At 37.0% G+C, this 27,170-nt stretch overlaps 1 protein-coding gene across 1 annotated transcript; it reads left to right on the top strand.

Moving 5' to 3' along the window:
- The first annotated feature begins 1,199 nt into the window (after window positions 1–1,199).
- LOC123566672 (ATP synthase subunit alpha, mitochondrial-like) lies at window positions 1,200–23,354 on the top strand. Its single transcript, XM_045360976.2, has 10 exons — window positions 1,200–1,358; window positions 12,028–12,115; window positions 12,630–12,796; window positions 13,740–13,913; window positions 16,969–17,135; window positions 17,826–17,974; window positions 20,346–20,497; window positions 21,044–21,376; window positions 22,173–22,317; window positions 22,858–23,354. The coding sequence occupies exons 1-10, from the start codon at window positions 1,299–1,301 to the stop codon at window positions 23,088–23,090; spliced, it is 1,668 nt and encodes a 555-aa protein (XP_045216911.1). The 5' UTR covers window positions 1,200–1,298; the 3' UTR covers window positions 23,091–23,354.
- Window positions 23,355–27,170: the final 3,816 nt, after the last annotated feature.

The raw sequence follows: 27,170 nt of genomic DNA, 5'->3' as shown, positions 1-27,170 counted from the left end.
CTAGAAATTTTCATTCGATCAGAAGATGAGCAGTTTTCTTAACCTTTTAAAAGCTCTGTTCCTCCTTCTGATTAGTTTTCTTAATGTCCTGATTGACCCATGGAAGGTGATCTCTTATAGTTGACTGTTCGGAAGGAATCCATTTTCTGTAAGGTTGTTTAGGGTATTTGAGAATATTTTCCCATAACTCTTCTGTGTTTAGTGCGGAGTATTTACCTTCATTGGTCATAACCTGGTGGTAGTCAATTAATGACTGTTTTATTTCCTGCCAGTTTGCTTTTTTATACAAGGGAATTGTTCGAGGCTCCTGGTAACATATCCTTGCGGATGTATTGACTTTTGTTTCTACTATATTATGATCACTGATGCCCGGTATGATGTTGACCTGATTTACTAGAGTTGGGTTTGTAGTAAGGAATAAGTCTAGAATATTATTTCCTCTAGTTGGTAAGTTGACAATTTGGGTTAGGTTTGAATCATTAAATGTTTCAATAACCTGACGGTAGAAGGTAGGGTGCTTACATTCAGGGGATGGGCTGCTGGTATCCCAGTCCATTTTTGTGAGGTTAAGATCCCCAGCCACCCAGACATTTGAAAACTTTTTATTGACCTTTTCAATGGACTTAGTAAATTCTGCGAAACTGTCATTGTCTAATTCATGTGGCTTGTAATAAGCACCAATAACTAGGGACTTATTACCTACCAGGTCTAACTTTACCCAAAGGTCCTTACACTCGGACTGAAGTTCGGGCATTTCTTGGGCTGTTATACAGTTTCTAATTGCAATGAAGACCCAGGGGCTCCGCCTGCCTGCTTGATACGGTCGCGACGGAAGATAGAGTAACCAAGGTCTGAGTCAAATACCTCACTAGAGTCAAATACCTCACTCCTTTGGCTGCAAAGCAGACGTCTTTTCTAATTTCACCAAGTTCGTGAGTATTACATTGAAACAACCATGTCTCCTGAAGAAGTATCAGATCTGAAAGCTTAAACAAATCATTGATGCTATGCACACTAGTTCTTACGTTTTTACAGTTAAACGACACTATATTTACACTATTTTTACAAAACTGATCAGTATTTGCTATTTCAGGTTTATATTGTCTTCGATTTCGTACAAAAAAAATGATGATCTACCTTTCCATGCGATGTGGTTGATTCTACACGGGTCCCAAACGGTAAACTCATTCCGACATGACGGGATTTAGTACATTCTAAAGTTCGGGTCCCACACCTTGCAACGCACGGACATTCTCACAGGCGGCCATAGCGGTCTAAGAAGAAGGAACACCGCTGAAATGTTAACGGCACGAGTAGCAACATCATTGATAAGACAGCTCCCAAGGGCTGCACCTAAGGTAACAGGCATTTGCATTAAGAGTTTGCTTTCAGCAGTAGTGCAGTTTTTACGTAGTTACTTGGAAATTAAGCAATAAAGTTGATGTGCCGGTGCCCTTGTGAGTTGACCCTGCGAATAAGGCACATTGTCCGTGCTTTCGTGGCATTTGTTTTAAGACAAAGGGTGAAGCTTTGTTAGATGGAGTGTAATGCAATTTATCCCGGATTAATTTTTCAAAAATTTTAATGCACCGTTAACTGACGGAACAAAACAGAATACAGTATCTACAGTTACCCCACCCACTTGGTTTCTATGACACCGTCAGTTTAAATCTACGCGTCCACTGATGTCTTTTTGGGTTCCCATTCGATAGATAAACATTGCAAAATATATTTGCAGTGTGAACCATTTGTTCGACATCGTCAGAAAGTTTAAATTTACACAAAAACTAGTGGGTCTAGACTTGTACCCCATGAAGGTCATCAAATATTAATTTGATCATTGAAAACATACCGGTTGATTGGATGATGCATAAAACAAAGTTTAAATTATTAGTCAAAAACTGTTTGAAGAAAAGAAGATAAAATTTTTTTAGCTTGTCAGATTTTTTGGAAAAAATCTATGAGCTATTGCCGTCACTTGTTTACAAGTTACAAGTTTTCTTATTTTCCGAGAACAGTGTACCATTGGAACCAACTTCCCCCCAGTGTCGCCCAGCTCCCTACCCTAGAGCAGTTCAGTGCTGCAGTTTGCAGCCTTGAACATGCCTCGCCCTAGTTATCCTGCAAACTCGAGTTTTAACCTTTTTGTATCACCAAAGTTATTTTTTTAGTTTCTTCCACGCTAAATTTTTATCACTATATTCTTTCTCTTTATGATTTTGACGCGCAAAACGTCTACGTTCCCACAAGGGGTTTGACGTCTACGGAAGATAGATAGATAGACTTGATTGTAGGCGTTAGTTAAAATTTCCAGTTGCCTTTTCAAACTCTTTATATTTTATCTTGTATTTATTCTTCATGTTAAGGTTGGTAGATTTGGTATTATGAGCTTTTTTCTTGCAATAGTTTTAATAATCTGTCTCTGGAATCTCTCCCCGCATCAGTATCTTTACACAGAGGCTGGCGGTGGTCACTATGTAATTCTTCCATCCTGTCCTATTTTAACTGTAGCATACTGCCCTTTTATCTTCTACTTTTAAGGATGACGACCTATAATAGGCCTTAATTTCACCAAAAGCGTATATACAACTTGATAATGTAACCTTTAAAAATGTCAAACGATATAAATAAGGTGCATATTGACAAGTTATACAGTGACAGAAGTTCTCAAAAATTTCCTTTAGATTACCTCCCCTGATAATTTTGTTTTTTCATGAGTTATGTCAGTGATTTTTTTTGCGCCGATTTGACTCCGAAATTCGGCGTCTTCCCAATTGACAAAAATGGTCAAAATTCCCAAAAAATACTTAAAAATTCCCCAAAACGAGATGAATTTTCCCAATTAGATTGATTTCTTGTGAAAGTTGAACTAAAACGATGCAAATAATCATAAAAATTCCGACTCTAATTATGGTTTATTCGCAGAATTTTGTTGCCAACTCGAAGCGCGTTGTTTACATAAAACGGGTCACGGCATAGTACAGCATTTAGTATGACTTTCATCACGGTCGCTAAATGCTTTTTCATGCGTCAAAATGAGTCGGAAAGAAAATTGTTTAGAAACTTACCTAAATTATCGAAAAATGACCATAATTCCAAATATTATAATAAGAAAATAAAACTTAAACACGCCAACGGTACTCCGGACATTCGAACATCTTTTGGTAAAGTTAAAGAGTTAAAAATTCAAATCAAACATCAGAAAAGCAAAGTGATCTGTCCAAGAAATCCGAGTCCCCACAAAATGACCCCCAGAAATCAACAGAAGCTCATGGTGACCCTAAGCTATCTGAGCCATAAGATCCTGTGACATCAGAAAATAGCCTGTTTGTCCTGTCTGTTCAACCTCAGTGCATATTTGAATGAAATAAATTTACCTTAAAATAAAACTTTTCAAAACGATTTCTTTATTAAGGTTTGTTAATTTTTCCCAACTTTGAAGTTTATCGCGCTAAAAATTCCCAATTGAAAAGGCATGGGCTGTTGCCCAAAAAAGTAAAAAAATCACTGTATCAGCATGCCCACTCATTTTTAAAGTTGAGGGTACATGTACCCCCTGCTTTTGCAAAATAGGGGTACACTTCAAAATTTGGGGGTACACTACATGGCAGATCTGAAAATTTTCTATTTAACTACTGAAATTTGTATATTAAATGTTTCTTTTTGTTTTTTTTTTTCATACAGAACTCTCGTGGGTGGGTATAACAGATGAGATAATTTTAGAAAATGTAAAATGTTTTTTCCAAAGTTAAGATAGGAAATTCTGAATCAAAAGACCCCTCCCTATATTATACTAAATATAAATAAGTTTTCAGCAAGGTTCATGTATTCCCAATTTCGTGAACGGAACACTATTCGTCCGAAATAACATACAGTCAACTGAAGACTGGTAAAATTCGTCCATCAATAATAAATGCCCAAACTATTACAGATATGCAATGTGTATCAAAATTGCAGTTAAATATCGAAAAATAAAATACTGTTAACCTTTTGCTGAGTTTATTAAAGCTAAAATGCCTTTTTGCGTTTCGTATCCATTCTTTTTTTGCACACGACCCGTGTGACGTCCGACTAAAACATTTACCAAACCCTCTATACAGCTGACAATTACGCCGAGAATTTGGTGATGGAAACGAAATTATAACGTTTGTGGACCGGATCTGCGTTTTAGACCATACCAAACAATTGGCAAGTGCGCTATGAAATAAACAGCGATTTTGCAGCTGAACTGGAGTTCCGAATCTCTGCGTGCATGTACCCCCAACAAATGATTTTTATGCGTGCATTTGATATTTTGTACGTGATTCACGTACTGCAGTGCGTGAATGGGCATGCTGTGTATGTCCCCTGAAAACTAGAAAAAAAATAATTTTCTCCTTTTCCCTACGGGGAATTTTAGATTTCTTTTTGATATTTGTATCAGAATCATATAATGCAGCTTTCTACCGCAAAATTTTCTCGAAACTCAAGCTCAGATTCTCATAATCAAAGAAATTATATATTACACATAGGCATCAATGTTAACTTCAATACCGATTATCTCCCCCAAAAATGATAAAATTCAAAAAATCTCTCCGTGAAAAGTTTTTAATTTTGAATGTCTTTAACCCTTTCCCACACGGATACGTTTATCACCGTATCTATCGATTACCGAACAGAAACGTATTGACCCGAGTCTATCGGTTCCCCGATAGAAACGTATTATACCGATTAACGGCCATTTGAACAGAATCGTTTTATCCCGTGTCTCATAATCAATCGCTTTATTTTCGTTCTTTTCCTAAAGAAACAAATTCCGGATGTTTACTAACTCAAAATATGGGATTTCGTCATCATTATTTACGTACAAGATCATGTGGTTACTATTTAAATTTATCGAGTACTTTGCAAAGAAAGCCGGTTCGCGGGCTTTCCTCGTTCTAAAAATAACACCCATTTAACATCAAAGTATTTTTAAATGTGTTAGGTCATGAAGGTCACGCGTGATACATGCGGATTTCCCCTAAACAACAATTTGTGTATACGATGGCTTGGAATTTATGGCCTTACATAACGGGAAGTGTTAATCAAAACAGAAGGACCGCGGCTTTCAAATATTTTATGACACCCCAAGAGTTAATTGCTGCGGAAGTCACCCGTGATGTACCGACGTTTGATCATCAAAATATTACGTAATATTATCGTAAAATTTTTAATTTTTAGCAAAGAATACTGTAGTCGGTTACGAGTCTCGATCTCAGCGATCTTTTTGCACTTTCAGAAATTTTATGATCCGTTATTTTTGTAGTGTTATTCAGTTTGATGGTCGTCTTTTTTTTATATAATTACTTACCGATTCCGATTCGGAAGATAAGTCTATTAACTATAAATCAAACTTTCAAGCATCAAAATGAAATTGTATATGAATTTCAATTTGAAAGTAATCCAAAACAGAATTTTATGCCTAAAAATATATATTCCCGTACTTTAACACTTTATATCTTCGAAACTCAAAGAGAAACTACAATAAATTTTGTATCATCGGAAAGAGAATTTAAATTGCTATAAACTTTATATTGACAAAAATAATGTCAAACTTACAGAAAATATTAAAATAATGACATTTTAACATAAGTGTGTGTAATCACAAAATAATGCCAAACACCTCTGTTCAGATAAGACAGTCACCTTTATCAGCCATATACCGATTATTGATTATTGATTATCACTTATCAGTATTATGTAAAAGAGGTTACTTTGGCTTCTGTTCTGTGTGGTAAAGGGTTAAAGTGACCAAATTTCATTAAAATATTACCATCCAGTTACAAGATATGAAATATGGCTATTACACCATGTTATCCTTAATGCTGTAATATACTTAATTGCTCTAACAATTGTTTCTCTGACAGCGCTGAAAACGTTTGTTGGTTATACAGATGTAGATAATGTCAATATTTCGATCAAAATTGCATTTCCCTCATGCATGAAATTTTGAAAAAAGTTTTTTTCGAATGATTTTTTTTTTACTGATAAATGTTCCTTCTGTGCTAGCTGTCAGCCTGCTAAGACATTCTAAAAGTGTATATAATAATTGGCAAAGTCAAACATAAAAAAATCTTTCATGGTGTCCAAAATGGAAGGAATGTGCACTGCAAAATGCTCTATAAAAATTCAGGTCCTATTACCGCTCTTGGGAGTTCGTTAGGATGATGTAAAATAGGAATGATACCTTGTTACAGAAAAGGTATTGCCACGCCTTATGTAATACACCTGAATTTAGGCAAGTGATTGATTTCTGATTCAACATTTCAGTGCCAATCGGAATTGAACAAAAGACCTGAGCTCCAGATAAGGCCTAAAAAAAAAATATGTTTGTTTCCTGTAACCCGACCGACCGTAAGTTTTTACCGCCGACCGCAATTTTTTTATGGGCTGAAATTCGAGATTCTGATCATATCTTTATTGATTATAGGGATAATTTAGTTGTACCCGACCTCGTCGCGCATAGTCACGAACGTTCCTGGTTCTGTCGACATGAAACAACATGGCGAAAAGCCTGTTTGTCGGTAGACTCGAGGTTCCCGGTTTTCACCCGCGAAAATCGAGAAGTTTTCTTTGATGCATATCGAGTTCAAAAGTTCTGCCCCTTGTCAATCAAAATCTCGGTGAATTTCAATACTGTTCGCCGCCACAAGCGGAAGTATGGCAGTAGGCGGAGCGTCATATACTAATTAGCTACTGACAGATGTCAATCACGCCACGCGCCGACTGACACGTGGTTATCTCGCGGTTTGTATTTAGTACTTCATTATGAAAGGTGTTTATTGATCAAGGTGTAAACGTTAATTGCTAAACAATTCGTAGAAGAGCAGTCTATTATCATGTTTGTACCACTTGTTCAGGGGTCACGCTGTCGGTTGCACTTGAGCCATTTGCGACAAAAGATTAATTGTGGCCCCGAAAATCTCTAATTGGCAAAAACGGCTATGTCTGTCTGCAAAACTATGAACTTTGTCTGTAACACAATGTTTACTGAACAAAAGGAATCGGTGTAGAAAAAAAACTTGTATGAACAACATCTGTTATTGAAAGGCGGGAGCAAATTTTCAACAATTTTATTTGATTAGTAATTTAATTTACAGGCCTCGACCTTAGCGGTGGACCGTTGGACCGACGCAACCAAAAATGTCGGCAGGTCCACTATCAAAAGTTGGGTAGACCGACGGTCAACCAATTTTCAGTCACGGTCTGCAAATAAAATAAAACCCTTAAAAGTGAAAAAATAGGGGTGGTGGGGGGTGGGGGATCGTATCCATATCGGCGAATTCACAAAACGAAAGTTGATTTTGCCTTAGTACGGCATTCTACAGTTATAAGCATTGGCGAGTTAAAGTCAGGATAGCACGAATGGACTACTCCACCGATCGGGTGAGTGGTTTTTACGTGGTAACTTTACCAAATTGAGTAATTACATCAGGCAAAATTACCTGGATTGACTGGAATTTACCCGCGAATCGTAAAACTATCAAAACGTCATGCTGGTAATTTTCCATTCCACAGCACGTGCGCCCTATCCGTATCGTAATACTTAATTTACTTTTGACACAAAAAAACGCGCATAGTGCATTCATTTTTTAATATAATCGCTTCAGATATTCAACACCGCTTGAGAACTAATACAGTTTGAATTCTATAATAATTTTAATAAGATATCGACAGGAATGTAGGCAAAATTCTTTTAAAACGATCAAATTTTCATATAATGTTTTGTAAAATTTCAAACAGCGCGATCTTGATTATTTATTTCCTTTTTAAAGTAAATAAACGGTACATACTATGGTAATAAAATTCAGACTTTTGACCAGAAAATACAAAAAACACAATTAAAAAATCTTAAATAATGAATAGGTTACGTGACCTCATGAACGTAAATAGAAATGTGGTTTTAAAATGAGGCAGTATGATGTCGTTGCGATTTTTAATAAGTTTTAAATGAGTCTTCGTACATATATTTTTTGACACAACACTTTGTTAGATATTCTTCTCAAACAATAATGTAAATTTCTTGAGGGCAAATAGGTCAGCATCGTTCACGGTCTGACACATTTACATGTCAGTTTATTCGGGATATTGCACATTCGCTTTTAAAAAATTAAAGAAAAAACTTTTTTACTGATTTCTTCTCAACAATTAAAGGAATCGAGAAAGGACGATCAGACAGTGATGTGTCACATGGCGCGAAAACATGACGTAATACAATGACAATCTCGTGGAAACTATACCGCTTTGATCTCCACTGCAGATGCCACAATAACCGACACACTTCTTTTAGCTCTTTGAGGGGGTGTTAATTGATGATGAAAACGAGGCCAATTACTTAGTTTATCATCAGAATGATTACCGATAATTGTTGATGTTTTTTTTGTTTTTTTCACTTTCAACACTGGTGCTGATTGTGTCCATATTTTGGGACACTTTTCAAAATAATTATTTTTCGGGATAACAGATTGCTACTGTCTTCCATTTTTAATTATTTAGAAATAAGTCCTGTTTCTTTGAGTCATATGAAGTTATGACGTTTACAGCATCACAATTTATGAGATAGAATTGGAGGTCCACTAAAGTCTGAGCAGGTCAACTAGATTTTAGCAGTTGGTGAACCTGCTGGCAACTGCTGAAAAAAGTTAAGGTTGAGGCCTGATTATGCAGTTAATTGGCGATAATAAGGTTACTAAACACTGAAATGTTCTGACACCTACTAAAAAAAAAATTAAAAAAAAAAAAAAAATTCCCTACCTACCGATCCCCATTTTTTTCAGCATGTTACAGGAAACAAACATATTTTTTTTTTATGCCTAAGCTGCGTATTTGCATATTTAAGCAATTTAATTAAGTTGCAGAAAACCCAATAGAATTCATACAGTGTGCATACTGAAACAAAACTAAAATTCAGAATACCCAATTTGTTGAAAATCACTTGCGTATCAAATTTTCCATATTATAAAATGGGAATGAGACTTTTAACGCTAGACAACAGACTGGTTATACGTTGGGCCATAATAAATTAATTCCTAGATTATCCTCCCCGCCCAGTATCCCAGAAAACATTGAATAATTGGAGAAAAAAATCCTTGGTTAAAGTTACACATAATTAGAACTGTAAATTTAAAATACACATGTTTACCTTGCTTACAGCCTTACAGGTATGTACATGTAGAAAAATAGTCAGACCTGGTTTATTAATCCCCTGCCGTGGCGGAGGGATTATAGGAATGGTCTGCGTCCGTCCGTCCTTCCGTCCGTAACAAAATCGTGTCCGGTCCATATCTCCTAAACCCCTTGAAGGATTTTCATGAAACTTGGGTCAAATGATCACCTCATCAAGACGATGTGCAGAACCCATGAGTCAGCCTTGTCGGTTCAAGGTCAAGGTCACAACTCAAGGTCAAAGGTTTGAGCCTTCCATTTTGTGTCCGCTCTATATCTCTTAAACCCCTTGAAGGAATTTTATAAAACTTGGGTCAAATGATCACCTCATCAAGACGATGTGCAGAACCCATGAGTCAATAATGCCGGCTCAAGGTCAAGGTCACAACTTAGGGTCAAAGGTTTGAACCTTCCATTTTGTGTCCGCTCTATATCTCCTAAACCCCTTGAAGGATTTTCATCAAACTTTGGTCAAACGATCACCTCATCAAGGCGATGTGCAGAACTTATGAGTCAGCCATGTCGGCTCAAGGTCAAGGTCACAACTGAAGGTCAAAGGTTTGAGCCTTCCATTTCGTGTCCGCTCTATATCTCCTAAACCCCTTGAAGGAATTTATAAAACTTGGGTCAGATGATTACCTCATCAGAACGATGTGCAGAAATTATGAGTCAACCATGCTAGCTCAAGGTCAAGGTCACAACTAAGGGTCGAAGGTTTGAGCCTTCCATTTGGTGTCCACTCTGTATCTCCTTAACCCCTTGAAGGATTTTCATCAAACTTGGGTCAAATGATCTCCTCATCAAGAACTCATGAGTCAGCCATGTCAACTCAAGGTCAAGGTCACAACTGAAGGTCAAAGGTTTCAGCTCTGTATCTCCTAAACTCCTTGAAGGATTTTCATGAAACTTTGGTCAAATGATCACCTCATCAAGACGTTGTGCAGAATTCATGAGTCAGCCATGTCAGTTCAAGGTCAAGGTCACAGCTAAAACCAAAGGAAATACCCTTTCACTATCCATAGCAGTGGCGGGGGATTTAGCTGTCTTTCAGACTGCCTTGTGATATATACTGTAACAGTATAAAGCATGTTTCATCCAGTGCAACTTAGCCAAAAGAAAAAATAAATAGTTTATGCAAGAAAAAAATGTTTTTGCAAGATTGGTGAAATACCCAATTAGTTTTAGCAATTACCCAATTACTTTCGAAAAGCCTTGGTAATAATTTTATTTTTCCCAATTCAGATTTCTAATACCCAATTCAGACAAAAAATGGTTGGTAAATACCCAATTATTTACCAGTTGCACCAAAAGCTTATCAGGAGCCGAGCTCTGAAAGACATATTGATTTTAACCCTTTACCACACAGAACAGAAGCCAAAGTAACCTCTTTTACATAACACTGATAAGTGATAATCAATAATCAATAATCGGTATATGGCTGATAAAGGTGACTGTCTTATCTGAACAGAGGTGTTGGCATTATTTTATGATTACACACACTTATGTTAAAAATGTCATTATTTTAATATTTTCTGTAAGTTTGACATTATTTTTGTCAATATAAAGTTTGTAGCAATTTAAATTCTCTTTCCGATGATACAAAATTTATTGTAGTTTCTCTTTGAGTTTCGAAGATATAAAGTGTTAAAGTACGGGAATATATATTTTTAGGCATAAAATTCTGTTTTGGATTACTTTCACATTGAAATTCATATACAATTTCATTTTGATGTTTGAAAGTTTGATTTATAGTTAATAGACTTATCTTCGAATCGGAATCGGTAAGTATTTATATAAAAAAACAACCATCAAACTGAATAACACTACAAAAATAACGGATCATAAAATTTCTGAAAGTGCAAAAAGATCGCTGAGATCGAGACTCGTAACCGACTACAGTATTCTTGTGCTAAAAATTAAAAATTTTAAGATAATATTACGTAATATTTTGATGATCAAACGTCGGTACATCACGGGTGACTTCCGCAGCAATTAACTCTTGGGGTGTCATAAAATATTTGAAAGCCGCGGTCCTTCTGTTTTGATTAACACTTCCCGTTATGTAAGGCCATAAATTCCAAGCCATCGTATACACAAATTGTTGTTTAGGGGAAATCCGCATGTATCACGCGTGACCTTCATGACCTAACACATTTAAAAATACTTTGATGTTAAATGGGTGTTATTTTTAGAACGAGGAAAGCCCGTGAACCGGCCAGTTGCAAGCAGTTTTCTCAGTAATTTTCCATGACGTAGCGTCGTGCACATGTAGGAAAAAACCCCGGTGTCTTTCTTTGCAAAGTACTCGATAAATTTAAATAGTAACCACATGATCTTGTACGTAAATAATGATGACGAAATCCCATATTTTGAGTTAGTAAACATCCGGAATTTGTTTCTTTAGGAAAAGAACGAAAATAAAGCGATTGATTATGAGACACGGGATAAAACGATTCTGTTCAAATGGCCGTTAATCGGTATAATACGTTTCTATCGGGGAACCGATAGACTCGGGTCAATACGTTTCTGTTCGGTAATCGATAGATACGGTGATAAACGTATCCATGTGGGAAAGGGTTAAGAGATTGTTTCTGTTGATTTTGTGAATGAAATTTATAATGAAGATCTGACTATAATAAATGAAAGTTGAAATGATTGCCCTTTTTGTTGCTACTGCCTGCTGAACAGTGCCCTTTTGATCCGACAACACTATGCCCTTTTTAGGTTCTGGAAAAAAACACTGCTTTTGTCTATAGTCATTAGAATGATTAGATTGTGTTGAAGAAGGAAGATTGAAATGATTGAACTGCTGTGTTACATTTAGTATATATGTGATTGTAGGTGTGCCGCCATGCCCTGGGAGCTGGGAGTGTTGCAGCTAGGAACTTGACAACTTCACAAGCCAAATTGGCATCTCAAAAAAGTGGAGGTAAATAGAGAATTTTTATGCAGTATTAATAGTTTTCTTTTGAATAGACACAGATAAAATGAAGCTTAAAAGTCCTTCAAATAACTGAATAATATATCTCCCACGTGTAGTGGGTAAGATGTACAGATTCAGTCATGCTGTCTGTCACAAAGTTTGTCCATGTAGCTCCTCTAATACCACTGGAAGGATTTTCATCAAACTTTGTATTAAAGAATGGTCATTTCCAAGCCTAGTTATTTGTATTGTCAACATTTTCTGGCTTGATGACTTTCCGCTGAATTGTGGCCTTTTAATGGGTTCATCAAATTTTATGTTGTTTTGGCCACTTATAATATTAGGCGGATTTCCACCACAGCTTGGTGCCAAGTGCCAAGACTTCTGTGCATATCATCAGCATTTGGTTTGATGATTTTCAGAAAATTTATGGCCATTTTTATCTGAATATTTCCTGTCAATAGACAAATGAAAAATTTTGGTATTTCCATGTTCCTGATCATCTAATCTTTTTATAAAGGTGCTGAGGTGTCCTCCATCTTGGAAGAGAGAATTTTAGGCCAGTCAACACAGGCAAATCTTGAAGAAACTGGACGTGTATTGACCATTGGTGATGGTATTGCACGTGTATATGGACTCAAAAATATCCAGGCAGAAGAAATGGTGGAATTCTCAAGTGGTCTAAGAGTAAGAAAATTCTTGTCATTTAAAAAAATTAAAAGTACCAGAAATGAAATTATTATTTCCTCCACATAAAACTAATTACCATGTTCCAGCATTGAGAACAGTACAGCGGGGTTATTGATCATGACAGCTAATTAATTAGTGACTAGATAAACAGGTCAGCAACATACCTATTGTATATTGTAAGACATGGTGTCAGTTAGGCACTGTGACAATTGCTATCAAAACACAAACCACTTCCATAAAATGGTCCAGGTGTTTACAGTAATTTTTCATTAAATCATTTATACCAGTAAAATGAATTAGATTTGTCACTTGTGAATCAAACACTTTCTGCTATAGTTTATGAAATACTTTTTACAAAATTAGTTAAGTTCAGTTAAATTAGCAGTTTTTCCACTTATTGTATTATTTTTGTAGAGAAATAATACATCTTTGTAATCTAATCTAACACAATATGTTCAATGACCAGTAAAAATTCAACCAGTATTGACCAGTTGATCACTTCTGACCAATTTAGGAGTATTGATTAGGTTGTTTTTACTAAATAATAATGCCTGCATTCACCATAATTGAGTCCTGAATGCTCTAAAACAGTCGTAATTTAATTGTTCATAAACTTTGCAAAATATCTTAACAGTCAGTGTTGACTTATTGACCAGTACTGACCAATCAACCAGTATTTACCACTTCAGGGAGTATTGACTGGGGTGGTTTTAACCGGTTAAAACCGCTGGTTAAAACCGGGGCTGGTTTTAACCGCCCAACATTGCATAAAAGGTGAGCTTTTTTACTTCAAAAAATAAATTGGACAGTTTAGTCATCATCGTGGTTTAGAACTATAATCCTATAGAAATGGTGAATGGTGCATTTAAAAAAAAACAACTTGTGTTTAAGTTTACATAAATGTTACTTGTGTTTGATTAAAATTTTTACCTTTTGACAGGGTATGGCTTTGAACTTGGAGCCTGACAATGTTGGTGTTGTGGTATTTGGTAATGACAAACTTATCAAAGAAGGTGATGTTGTAAAGAGAACAGGAGCCATTGTAGATGTGCCTGTGGGTTTGGAAGTGCTCGGCAGAGTTGTAGACGCTTTGGGAAACCCTATTGATGGCAAGGTAACTGGTTTGAGTTGTGTATACATAATCTTTATCTTGCTTTGTAACAAAATGGAGACAGGATGTTTTGTTTGCATTATATTCTCCATGACAATTTGATTAGTAGATACTGTGTCCGGAGCCATTTCAATCTCCTCAGGTTAGCAGTTATTTACAGAGAATATGTTAATACTGGTACAGAATCCAGGAACACTGAATAGGTTAACTGCCTACTGCTACATGACTGAAACTCTGTTGAAAAATGGTGCTTAACCCAAAACAAACAAACAAGCAAGCATGTTTTGTGTGAGCTGCCTGGACTAAAAGTAACACAAAGTGGTCACATGTTTATGATCTTCCTTTGAAGTGAATGATTGTTATAACAGTTTTTTGCCCTGTCCGTCCGCCACACTTCATGTCCGATCTATGACTTGAGAACCACTTGATCAAGAATGTTGAATATTCATAGGATGTTTTTACAAGCAGAGTAGATGACCCATATTGATTTTTGGGTCACCACATAAAAGGTCGTGGTCACAGGGGCCAGAACATTAAGAACCACTTTTCCCAGAATCTTAAAGCTTCAACGGATGATATTGGACATACCAAGTAGATGATTGCTAATGCATATATCAGTCACTAAGCCAAGCATCAGTGTCTCCTTGATTTTCGCTTCTGACCTATTGGGTATTACTACTTTGTATTGGGGGAGATGTGCTTTTTTCTACAAAAGCATCTTCTAGTTATATTTAGCTCATCTGATTTTTGGAAAAAAAATTGTGAGTTATTGTCATCACTTGGACGGTGTCGGCATCAGCTTTGCCTGGTTAAGTTTTATGTTTAGGTCAGTTTTTCTCCTGAACTATCAAAGGTATTGCTTTGAAACTTGCAACACTTTGTTGACCATCAATAGCTGACCCTGTACGGCAAGAAACGTAACTCCATCCTGCTTTTTGCAAGAATTATGGCCCTTGTTGGACTTAGAAAATAGCAGATTTCTTGGTTAAGTTTAGCAGATTTCTTGGTTAAGTTGTATGTTTAGGTCAACTTTTCTCCTAAACTATCAAAGCTATTGCTTTGAAACTTGCAACAGTTGTTCACCATCATACGCTGACCCTGTACATCAAGAAACGTAACTCCATCCTGCTTTTAAGCTCACCTGTCACATAGTGACATGGTGAGCTTTTGTGATCACCATTCGTCCGTCGTCTGTGCGTCCGTCAACAATTTCTTGTCTGCACGATAGTGGTTTCATTTATGATTTTATTTTAACCAGACTTGCACACAACTTGTATCACCATAAGATCTCGGTTCCTTTCTTGAACTGGCCAGATCCCGTTATGGGTTCCAGAGTTATGACCACTGAAAGGGCCAAAATTAGCTATTTTGACCTTGTCTGCACAATAGCAGCTTTATTTATGATTTGATTTTTACCAAACTTACACACAACTTGTATCACCATAAGATCTTGGTTCCTTTTTTGAACTGGCCAGATTCCATCATGGGTTCCAGAGTTATGGCCCCTGAAAGGGCCAGAATAAGCTATTTTGACCTTGTCTGCACAATAACAGCTTCATTTATGATTTTATTTTAACCAAACTTGCACACAACTTGTATCACCATAAGATCTTGGTTCTTTTCTTGAACTGGCCAGATTCCATCATGGGTTCTAGAGTGATGGCCCCTGAAAGGGCCAAAATTAGCTATTTTGACCTTGTCTGCACAATAGCAGCTTCATTAATGATTTGAATTTAATCAGACTTGCAAAAAACTTGTGTCACCATAAGATCTCGGTTCCTTTCTTGAACTGGCCAAATCCCATAATGGGTTTAAAAGTTATGGCCCCTGAAAGGGCCAAAATTAGCTAGTTTGACCTTGTCTGCCCAATAGCAGCTTCATTTATGACATGATTTTAACCAAACTTGCACACAACTTGTATCACCACAAGATATTGGTTCCTTTCTTGAACTGGCCAGATTTCATCATGGGTTCCAGAGTTATGGCCCCTTAAAGGTCCAGAATTTGCTATTTTGGCTTTTGCAGCCATATGGAGACTTCATTTATGGTTTGATTTGATACAAACTTCCAAAATATCTTCAACAACAATAAATCTTGGATTCCATGATAAATCTGTCAGATCCAATCGTAGGTTCCAGAGTTATTTTATATCTGATTACCTCCCCTGATTGTAATCAAAATGGATTTATATCAGTAAGTCCTTATAGGACTTATTTGAAATTTCATTATTGTCATTAGTTGGACTGAGACAATCAGGGTAGATAACTATGGGCTGATTTTATGTCAAATAACCTGTCGTTATTTCAAATCAAAATGGGTATTTCTCCATAACTAATGAAGATACTGATCTGAAATTTCATTTATGTCAACAGATGGACATGGACAATCAGTGAAGATACATATTGACTGAATTTATAACAAATTACCTCCCTTTATTTTTTATCTAAATGAATACACCTTAGCAGCTCCTAATGAGATTGGTTTGAAACGATCGTATCATTTTGAGCAATGGTACTCAGGTGAGCGATGCAGGGCCATCATGGCCCTCTTGTTTCAAGAATTATTGTGCCTTTTGGACTTAGAAAATCAGATTTCTTGGTTAAGTTTTATGTTTAGGTCAGCTTTTCTTATAAACTGTCAAAGGTATTGCTTTAAACTTGTTCACCATCATAAGCTGACCATGTACAGCAAGAAACATAACTCTGTCCTGCTTTTTGCAATAATTATGGCCCCTTTTGGACTTGGAAAATATCAAATTTTTTGGTTAAGTTTTATGTTTAGGTCAGCTTTTCTTCTAAACTATTCATGCTATTGCTTTGAAACTTGCAACAGTTGTTCTGAACTTCACCATCATAAGCTGACTCTGTACATCAAGAAATATAACTCCATCCTGCTTTTTGCAAGAATTATGGCCCTTTTTTGACTTAGAAAATCATTGGTAGGACAATTTTTCTATTATACAAAAAAAATCAGATGAGCGTCATCACCCGAAAGGCGGTGCTCTTGTTGGAATTTCTAATACTATGTGTTATAAGCCGGCCATGTCTACATTTTTTAGGGTCCACTGAATTGCAAAACGAGAGCCCGTGTTGGAACAAAAGCCCCAGGTATCATCCCAAGAATTTCAGTAAAGGAACCCATGCAGACTGGAATCAAAGCTGTCGACAGTCTTGTACCAATTGGTCGTGGACAGAGAGAATTGATCTATGGTGACAGACAGACTGGGTATTCTATCTTACTTTAAATATTCATTTGTGCATTTTCATTGTGTAAGAAAAAGTGAAAATACTCCTCGAGTCTGGATCATTCATTTTGCATAAAGCGTGTGGATCAATAAATTAAGAAATTGTCAAATATTATTAATTACATCTTGTAAAAGGAACAAGGTAGGCAAGTAAGAAGAATTTAATGCTCGATGAAGTCCTAGGCTATGAAAATGAAAATTTACTTTGAAGAAGGCAAGTTGACAAAGGAATGATATGAGGCATTTTCAGAGTAATTTTTTACTCTCCTATTACAAAAGTTTAACTGCCATTTTATAATGAATGACTGTCATGTTAAAGTCATTCCCATCATTTACGACCTTTATGCACAATGATGACAAACCATGTACCACGCTGAACCATTTTGGATGATACCTTACTCACCGAATCAATTAGTCTGAGTGCATCTAATTATATATGTATCTGATGTTCCATTTCCATTTGTTTGTTACATTTTGTTCATGTCAACTTGACAAAAAATTTGTTGAAAGATGTTTTCACAGAAGAAAATGCAGAAATTATTTCAGTTTGTTAGAACAAGATGGTACCGGTACACAATCCAGAAATGCTGACATTAAGTGACTACTGTCTATATCATAGCGATGAAAGAAAATGTTCATATTACATTTTGCCTGGTTTTGTTTTTATACAGTAAAACTGCCATTGCTATCGATACAATCATCAACCAGAAGCGTTTCAATGAAGGGCAAGACGAGAAGAAGAAACTGTACTGTATTTATGTTGCTATTGGTCAGAAGAGGTCCACAGTTGCACAGATTGTGAAAAGATTGTCAGACGCAGGTATGGAAAAAACTTGTCTGAAAGAAATTGGTCATGTCCTGAGTGTATCTTGATGTGATGTTTAAACAAAGTAAACGTTCAGAGTTTCATGCTGACAACTTTACACTGATCAAGATAAAGATTGTCTAAAGCAGTTATGGAAAAAAAGCAAGAACTTTCCTTTGTCTGAATGAAATTGGTCTTGTCCAGAGTGCATCTTGATGTGATGTTTAAACAAAGTAAACGTTCAGATTTTATGCTGACATCTTTACACTGATCAAGATAAAATAATACGATGGCTCAAAATGTTCGCAAAATAAGCCCCTCCTCTCTGTGAACATGATATTTCAGTAATGTACACACAAAAAATTTGTGGTTACGTAGTGTACTAGTTTCTTATGAAAACATGTTTCAGCAGAACTGCAGAAGGTATATGCCTATTCATGGTCAGGGCTCTTGATTGGCAAAATTTGGGACCAAATAACCCCCTCCATTCTCTCTTCAAAATAGAAATATCCCCCACCCGCCCCCATTTTAAAAAAAACTCAGAAAAAAGACATGGCGAGCCGACAGAGGGATGACATTGACCCATAAGCACCATGTATTGTAAAAGGCACTTCATACTTACTGCGGTCTGATCTGGGCAGATTTTAGCGCAAGTATACTTGCTGTTTTCAGTCCCATAAAATAATGTTTATTGGCAGAATTCATACAGCAGAGTTTATAATTAACAGAAATCAGATTTGGGTCAGTAAAATTGAAAAGAATGTTTGTATTTGTTTGCATTTCTTGTAGCTTTTGGTTTTTACTAAAATACCCCCTCCAAAGAAATGTTTTTTTTTTAATCATGCAAAATTCACCCCTTGCATGGACCCTGGCCCCAGTCCCAAAAAGCAAACAAGAGCCCTGGTGGTATGTGTACATTTATGTCCCATGTGAATTTGTTCAGTTGTTTTGCAGTGCTAAAGTTTATTATTTCATATTCATAAAGATTGAAGACGCAGGGACTAAAAAAAATCAAATTGTCTGAAATAGGTCAGTTCAATCCACAGACTATCTTGATGTGATGTTTGAATAAAGTAAACGTTCAGAGTTCCATGCTGACAACTTTACACTGATCAAGATAAAATAGCCGAAGGCACACCAATGCTTAAATGACTTGGAAAGATACAGAAATTAATTTATCTCTTTGATGTGATGCTTTATCAAAGTAAATGATGCGATAAATATGAAGTTGACAACATACAGGACTGATCAGGATGTAAAGCAATGAATAGCTAGGGTGTTTTTGAAAGGATTGGCTAATGCTATTGAACGTAAAAGCTGCTGGAAATGAGGATCTTTAACCTGAAACCAGTAATGTAACCACAATTCAGGGCTATTTGTCATTTGTAGGCCGGACTCGAAAGAATAGTTATCATCACCAAAGTTAGTGACTCGCATATCTCAAAATGTATTTGACCTGTAGTCATCAAAAAAAATATAGGACTTATTTAGCACCGAAACTGTGCACCTGTGGGTTTTTATTTGGGACTCTACTCAGATGAGAGCAATAACCCTTGACTAAAATGGCCTCAAAATCCCCCAAAATATGCATAAAGGACTTGAAAGTTTGTGTTGCACAAGTCTAAAAAAAGTAATTGACCCGAGTCATGGAACCAAGTAGGACTATTAACCAGATGTGAAGTTGCACACATCAGTTTTAGTTGGGATTTCATTCAGTACAATAATAGCTACAGTCTTTGACTTGTAAAAGGTATGTATCATGGGTCTAAAAGTTTGTGCCACACATCTAAAAAAGGTGTGTTTGAACAGGTCATATTGTTGAAGATGTGAAGTTTTGGGCCAGGAATTTAAGGGCAATTGGGGTTATAATGCTTGCCCTATTGTGACTGGGCTGTTGAATTTTGGTTTAAAGATTGCAGGGTTCATTATATCTTTTTAAGGCTAGTTCCCTTATCAAATGTCACGTCCTGTGTTTTTGGAATGTTTTGTAGTATCCATGCCCAAAGCCATCCATGTTTACAAAAGTGCATTATTTAGTCCTGCATTGATAGCAAATAACATATATGGCTGTACAGAATGAGGGACTGTCCACTGGGCACAAATCCAGTTTCTACTATGGAAAGCAGCCTTCATTCATTATTTTGAGGGAAAAAATGTCTGGGTACTTGGGCAAATGGTGGAAAAATCTCAATGTCATGTGTCAGTTTTAGGGTAAAACAGCCATTGAGAGAAATTTCTAAACGGAATGGTTGGGGTCAGTAAACAACCCCTGCTGTAAAACAAAAAGGAAGTCGTACAAACATGCTGAAAAAGAATATGCTATTAAAATGATTTAGTGTATAGGATTTCATGATTTACAGATTATCTCCAAATCTTGATATTTCAGATACCATGAAATACACAACTGTTGTAGCTGCCACAGCCTCTGATGCTGCCCCTCTTCAGTACCTGGCTCCATACTCTGGCTGTGCTATGGGTGAATACTTCAGGGACAACGGCAGACATGCCCTCATCATTTATGATGACTTGTCAAAACAGGTTTGTTCCTTATTGAAAGTTCTTGCTTAAATCCTGAGGAAAAGAGTTCTTACTGTAAAGGCAAAGGCACAGGGATATCCGGACAGAATTGATGGCCGGATTAGCTAAGTATGGATTTGGATTGGCCAAAGTTTGGATTGCACGTTTGCTGACAAAGCAAGGTATTTGTTCTCCGCCTCTGATTTATGTGAAGTTGGCAGTTACTTTTAGAGAACAGGTTGGTACTGATGCAGAACAAAGGAATACTGGTTAGGTTAATGACCCACTGTTACAGAAAAAAGGCAAAAAGATCCAAAAAACTTTCAGAATTGGTGAGCGGTTATTAAAGGCTGAAAATTCTCCCATCTTGTTGATAATATTTCATTTAAACCTTCCAGTGCAACAGTTTCATCCAAATTCTCTAACTGACAAGCCTTTGTTTTAATATACATATTAAATTGACAAAATTCTTCTTGCCAAAAGGTTTCCAAAAGTTGAAATTGTACAATTCTTTTGCTATAATACCCTATTGAAATCAGATTAATGACAATGTAACTAATATTTCAGGCCGTGGCTTACAGACAGATGTCTCTGTTGTTGAAGAGACCCCCAGGTAGAGAGGCTTACCCAGGTGATGTATTCTATCTCCACTCTCGTCTTTTGGAGCGTGCTGCTAAAATGAATGACGATCACGGTGGTGGCTCCCTCACTGCTCTCCCAGTCATTGAGACCCAGGCTGGTGACGTGTCGGCTTACATCCCAACCAATGTGATCTCCATTACAGATGGACAGATTTTCTTGGAGAACGAGTTGTTTTACAAGGGTATTCGACCAGCCATTAATGTAGGATTGTCTGTCAGCCGTGTAGGCGCAGCTGCCCAGACCAAAGCTATGAAACAGGTTAGTCTTGCTTGCATGAAGAAAATTTGCATCACTGAACAAAAGTTTATGGTCTTACTAATGATTAAATTTGTAAGCTTATTCATAGCTCAGCTGGAAAACTGAGAAGGTTGTTAATAGAAGACTCAAATTCCTGAAACTCCAATGGTTCTTCAGTGTGCCAGGTGTAAAACACCACACACTGGACTCATCATATTGTTTGTAATTTGAGTTGTAAGAGAAGGAGCGCAAACTCTTGGCTGCGTGTTTTGTGGGCAAACTGTTCTGTATGATTGCTACTTTTTATACGCCTGTCTCTGAAAGAGCGGGCGTATAAAAAAGTAAACACACATGGCGGGCGGCGTCCAAAGCATGTCTGCTTTTTAGGTCGGCCAGTTTTCATCCAATCTTCACCAAACTTGCTGACAATGTTTGTGGGCATAATATATCAGCCAAGTTCGATAACCACCCAAATTGCCCCAGGCACTTCGGGATTATGGCCCTTGAATTACTCGAAAAACTGCGAATTCAGCCTTGTCCGCTCTCCCAAGTCGAGCAGTTTTCAACCGCTGGTCGTATTTTGTGACAGTCTGGCACTCTTGTTTAGAACATGCAAATACTGAAGGAAGCTACATAAGAATGGTTAGGTTTAGTGACTGCCTTGTAACTAAAGTACTGATGAAAAATGGGGTTGAAACAATAGAAAGTTGGAATTTGAAATAAAATTAGCAAGAAAATTTATTTGCATAATCTTTAACTTTGACCAGTTGAAATGTTAAAAATATTGAAATCATGAATACTCTTTTTCAACTTGTAGGTTGCTGGTTCCATGAAACTGGAATTGGCCCAGTACAGAGAAGTAGCAGCTTTCGCCCAGTTCGGCTCTGACTTGGATCAGGCCACACAGAACCTCCTCAACCGTGGTGTACGTCTCACAGAATTATTGAAACAAGGACAGTATGGTAAGGACTTTCAGATAGTGTAATCTCTACACAGTGGGGCAAAGTGGTTTCCAAATCTCCTGCCCTACATAGCTGTTGGGTTGTTTAGGATGTTGAATTCTTTATGGTATAAAGCTGCATAATTATACAGAAAGGTTGTGGTTCTACATTGATGCATGTCATTGCTTCTAATATTTTCTGAGAGTCTTCATCCACCATTTTAAGCTTGAAAGCTGTCATGTGACATTGTGCAGCTTGAAAATCCACCAATACAGAAAAAGATGTTACTGACTTGGTATGGCTTTCTTCACACCAGTTGGTTAGAAACCCAGAAAGGGATCTAGAATTCTTTCATATGAGGAAGGAAACAATCTGGCTTTCTGAAAGATGATTGTTTTACTCAACTGAATATAATCACTTTGCTGAAGTCTTATAACTTTAATAGTGTTCACATGAAATTTTGCTGTAGAAAAGCATTAAACATTAGATATATTGCATTTAAATTGTTTAAAAAATTTAGAATTTGTTCAGTGTTAGCCATCTTTATCGCTTTAATTTCAGTGCCAATGGCTATTGAAGAACAAGTTGCAAGTATTTATGCCGGTGTCCGTGGCTACCTTGACAAAATCGACCCATCAAAAATCACAGCCTTTGAGGAAGACTTCCTCGCACACATTCGCACATCCCAGACAGACCTCCTGAAGGAAATTCGTGAACAAGGAATGATCAGTGAAGCCAACGATGCAAAATTAAAAGATGTAGTCGTAAATTTCTTGGCCAGCTGGAGCGGTTGATTGTAATTCTCTCTAGGAGACATTTTAACAAATAATTACCAAGTGAAGTGGGACTATGTGTGATAAATGTGAAACTAAAATAGTGCTTGGACCAACATTCATCAGAGTGGTCACATTTATGAAAGAAATATTTATTGTTTGATACTTACATATAGATATCGTTTTGCAACAATACTGCAGGCAACCCACAATGTATGTACTGTTGCTGAAAATATTTTGTTTGAGGATGTTTATAATGAATAAAATACTGAAAGAATAAAATAACTGTATTTTTTTAAGCTTACCCGAGCATAAAGTGCTCATGGTGAGGTATTGTGTTCATGCTGTGTTCGGCGTCAAGTCGTCAACATTTGTGTTTTAAACGACATCTCCTCCAAAACCAATGATTGGATTTTGATGAAACGACATCCTCCTAAACCGATGGTCTGATTTTGAAATAATTTCACACAAAAGGTCATATCAGCCTCTACCAAGATTGTTTAATTATACCGATGGCCGCTAGAGGGTGTGGTCACTTTTCCCTATGTTTGTTTGTTTGTTTATTTTGGGTTTAACGCCGTTTTTCAACAGTATTTCAGTCATGTAACGGCGGGCACTTAACCTAACCAGTGTTCCTGGGTTCTGTACCAGTACAAACCTGTTCTCCGCAAGTAACTGCCAACTTCCCCACATGAATCAGAGGTGGAGGACGAATGATTGCAGACACAATGTCTTTTATCAAATCGTCACGGAGAACATAAGCCCCGCCCGGGGATCGAACTCACGACCCTGCAATCTGTAGACCAACGCTCTCCCTACTGAGCTAAGCGGGCGGGCTTCCCTATATGTATATAGGGGAAACTTTAAAAATCTTCTTGTGTGAAACTGCTGACCTGATTTTAGAATAATTTTACACAAATGGTCCTTGCGTGATCCTGTTCAAATTATTTTGATTCATCAAAAAACCTGGCTGCTAGAGGGCGTGGTCACTTTTCCCTATATATATAAAGTGGAAACTAAAAATCTTGTGTGAAACTGCTAACCAGATTTCAAAATAATTCTACACAAAAACTGTCCTTGTGTGACCCTGTACCTAGATTGTTCGAATTATTTTGATTCATCAAAAAAACTTGGCCACCAGAGGGTGTGGTTACTTTTCCCTATATGTATATAGTGGAAACTTTAAAAATCTTGTCTGAAACTGCAAGCCCGATTTTAAACTAATTTTTACACAGATGGTGACCCTCTACCAAGATTGTTCAAATTATTCCGATTCGTCAAAAAACATGGCTGCCAGGGGGTGTGTTCACTTTTCTCCTCTGAATCAATAGCTAGAGCTGATATTTGGTGTGTGATATCAGATTATTGCCCTAGGTTCAAGGGTGTGTGACATGTATATAATATAGGCTAACATAGAAGAAACCTAACTCTATACTTACACAAACACACTTGAAGCCTTGTACACAGATGAGCGCTTTTGGGTCAATGACCCTCTTTGTTTTCAACAGTTTTCACACCTAAACAGGCTTTCGATGTTTGTCTCCCAAAAAGTTCTTTTTGGAATTTCAAATAACTTCACAACTATTATCAGTCCTCTTCTGGTGTTTCATTGGATAGTTTGCCATCTTGTCTGTTCATAGTCTGTTGCACAGTGGGTTACCATAGTTACGGGTGTATTGGTTGCAGTAATGTCTAGTTTGTACCCAATTTCTGCTCTGGAAATGGTCAGAAAATTTAAGTTCCAGTGTAATTCTGTTCCTGTTAATTTAGGATTTTCCCAGCAATATTTACCGGTAATGGCAGCGGACTGAATTGTTGAAAGTACCCGATTGGTGTAAACTTTTATTACATCTCAAATCAAAGAAAAGCGCCTTTTTGACGAACAGCAGTCGGCTTGTGTATACACTGTATTAAATGAATTGTTTGCACAGCAGTACTGCATTAAGAAATTAGCTGCATTCCTTTGATATGTAGGGCAAAACCACTCCAGCTTTTTAGCTCACCTGTCACAAAGTGACAAGGTGAGCTTTTGTGATCGCGCGGTGTCCGTCGTCCGTCCGTGCGTGCGTGCGTCCGTAAACTTTTGCTTGTGACCACTCTAGAGGTCACATTTTTCATGGGATCTTTATGAAAGTTGGTCAGAATGTTCATCTTGATGATATCTAGGTCAAGTTCGAAACTGGGACACGTGCCGTCAAAAACTAGGTCAGTAGGTCTAAAAATAGAAAAACCTTGTGACCTCTCTAGAGGCCATATATTCCACAAGATCTTCATGAAAATTGGTCAGAATGTTCACCTTGATGATATCTAGGTCAAGTTCGAAACTGGGTCATGTGCCTTCAAAAACTAGGTCAGTAGGTCTAAAAATAGAAAAACCTTGTGACCTCTCTAGAGGCCATATATTTCAAAAGATCTTCATGAAAATTGGTCAGAACGTTCACCTTGATGATATCTAGGTCAAGTTTGAAACTGGGTCATGTGCCATCCAAAACTAGGTCAGTAGGTCAAATAATAGAAAAACCTTATGACCTCTCTAAAGGCCATATTTTTCATGGGATCTGTATGAAAGTTGGTCTGAGTGTTCATCTTGATGATATCTAGGTCAAGTTCGAAACTGGGTTACGTGCGGTCAAAAACTAGGTCAGTAGGTCTAAAAATAGAAAAACCTTGTGACCTCTCCAGAGGCCATATATTTCATGAGATCTTCATGAAAATTGGTCAGAATGTTCACCTTGATGATATCTAGGTCAAGTTCGAAAGTGGGTCACATGCCATCAAAAACTAGGTCAGTAGGTCAAATAATAGAAAAACCTTGTGACCTCTCTAGAGGCCATATTTTTCATGGGATCTGTATGAAAGTTGGTCTGAATGTTCATCTTGATGATATCTAGGTCAAGTTCGAAAGTGGGTCATGTGCCTTCAAAAACTAGGTCAGTAGGTCAAATAATAGAAAAACCTTGTGACCTCTCTAAAGGCCATATTTTTCATGGGATCTGTATGAAAGTTGGTCTGAATGTTCATCTTGATGATATCTAGGTCAAGTTCGAAACAGGGTCATGTGCGGTCAAAAACTAGGTCAGTAGGTCTAAAAATAGAAAAACCTTGTGACCTCTCTAGAGGCCATACTTGTGAATGGATCTCCATAAAAATTGGTCAGAATGTTCACCTTGATGATATCTAGGTCAGATTTGAAACTGGGTCACATGCCATAAAAAACTAGGTCAGTAGGTCAAATAATAAAAAAAACTTGTGACCTCTCTAGAGGCCATACTTTTCATGGGATCTGTATGAAAGTTGATCTGAATGTTCATCTTGATGATATCTAGGTCAAGTTTGAAACTGGGTCAACTGCGATCAAAAACTAGGTCAGTAGGTCTAAAATTATTCAAATCTTTTTACCTCTCTAGAGGCCATATTTTTCAATGGATCTTCATGAAAATTGATCTGAATGTTCACCTTGATGATATCTAGGTCAATTTCGAAACTTGGTCACGTGCGGTCAAAAACTAGGCCAGTAGGTATAAAAATAGAAAAACCTTGTGACCTCTCTAGAGGCCATATTTTTCATGAGATCTTCATGAAAATTAGTGAGAATGTTCACCTTGATGATATCTAGTTAAAGTTCAAAACAGGGTCACGTACCTTCGAAAACTAGGTCAATAGGTCAAATAATAGAAAAGCCTTGTGACCTCTCTAGAGACCATATTTTTCAATGGATCTTCATGAAAATTGGTCAGAATTTTTATCTTGATAATATCTAGGTCAAGTTCAAAACTGGGTCACATGAGCTCAAAAACTAGGTCACTATGTCAAATAATAGAAAAAACGACGTCATACTCAAAACTGGGTCATGTGGAAAGAGGTGAGCGATTCAGGACCATCATGGTCCTCTTGTTTTTGGGTTGTGGGGGGTATTTTTATGTAGAAATACAAATTTCATCTTTCAAGCTTTGATAACGAACAAAATTATTATAAAAGCTAACCTGGTTTGGAACACAGGCACCAGTATTGGACCTTGGACAAAAAATATGGCCAGACTGATAAAAAAAACCTTGTTTTCATCCTAAATGAAAAATATGTAGTGAAATATGAGCCCCCTTC

Source organism: Mercenaria mercenaria, chromosome 8 (assembly GCF_021730395.1).
Source record: "Mercenaria mercenaria strain notata chromosome 8, MADL_Memer_1, whole genome shotgun sequence".
Taxonomy (NCBI): Eukaryota; Metazoa; Mollusca; class Bivalvia; order Venerida; family Veneridae; genus Mercenaria; species Mercenaria mercenaria.
Note: the sequence above shows the minus strand (reverse complement) of the source record. Positions and strands in the feature narration are given on the sequence as shown.

Bases quoted from the DNA above. Each gene is read 5' to 3' on its own strand.
- LOC123566672 (XM_045360976.2), top strand. From the start codon at position 1,299: ATGTTAACGGCACGAGTAGCAACATCATTGATAAGACAGCTCCCAAGG. The intron at 17,975-20,345 runs GTATGGAAAAAA...TTGATATTTCAG, and splicing joins GAAAAGATTGTCAGACGCAG to ATACCATGAAATACACAACT. The intron at 21,377-22,172 runs GTTAGTCTTGCT...TTCAACTTGTAG, and splicing joins AGACCAAAGCTATGAAACAG to GTTGCTGGTTCCATGAAACT.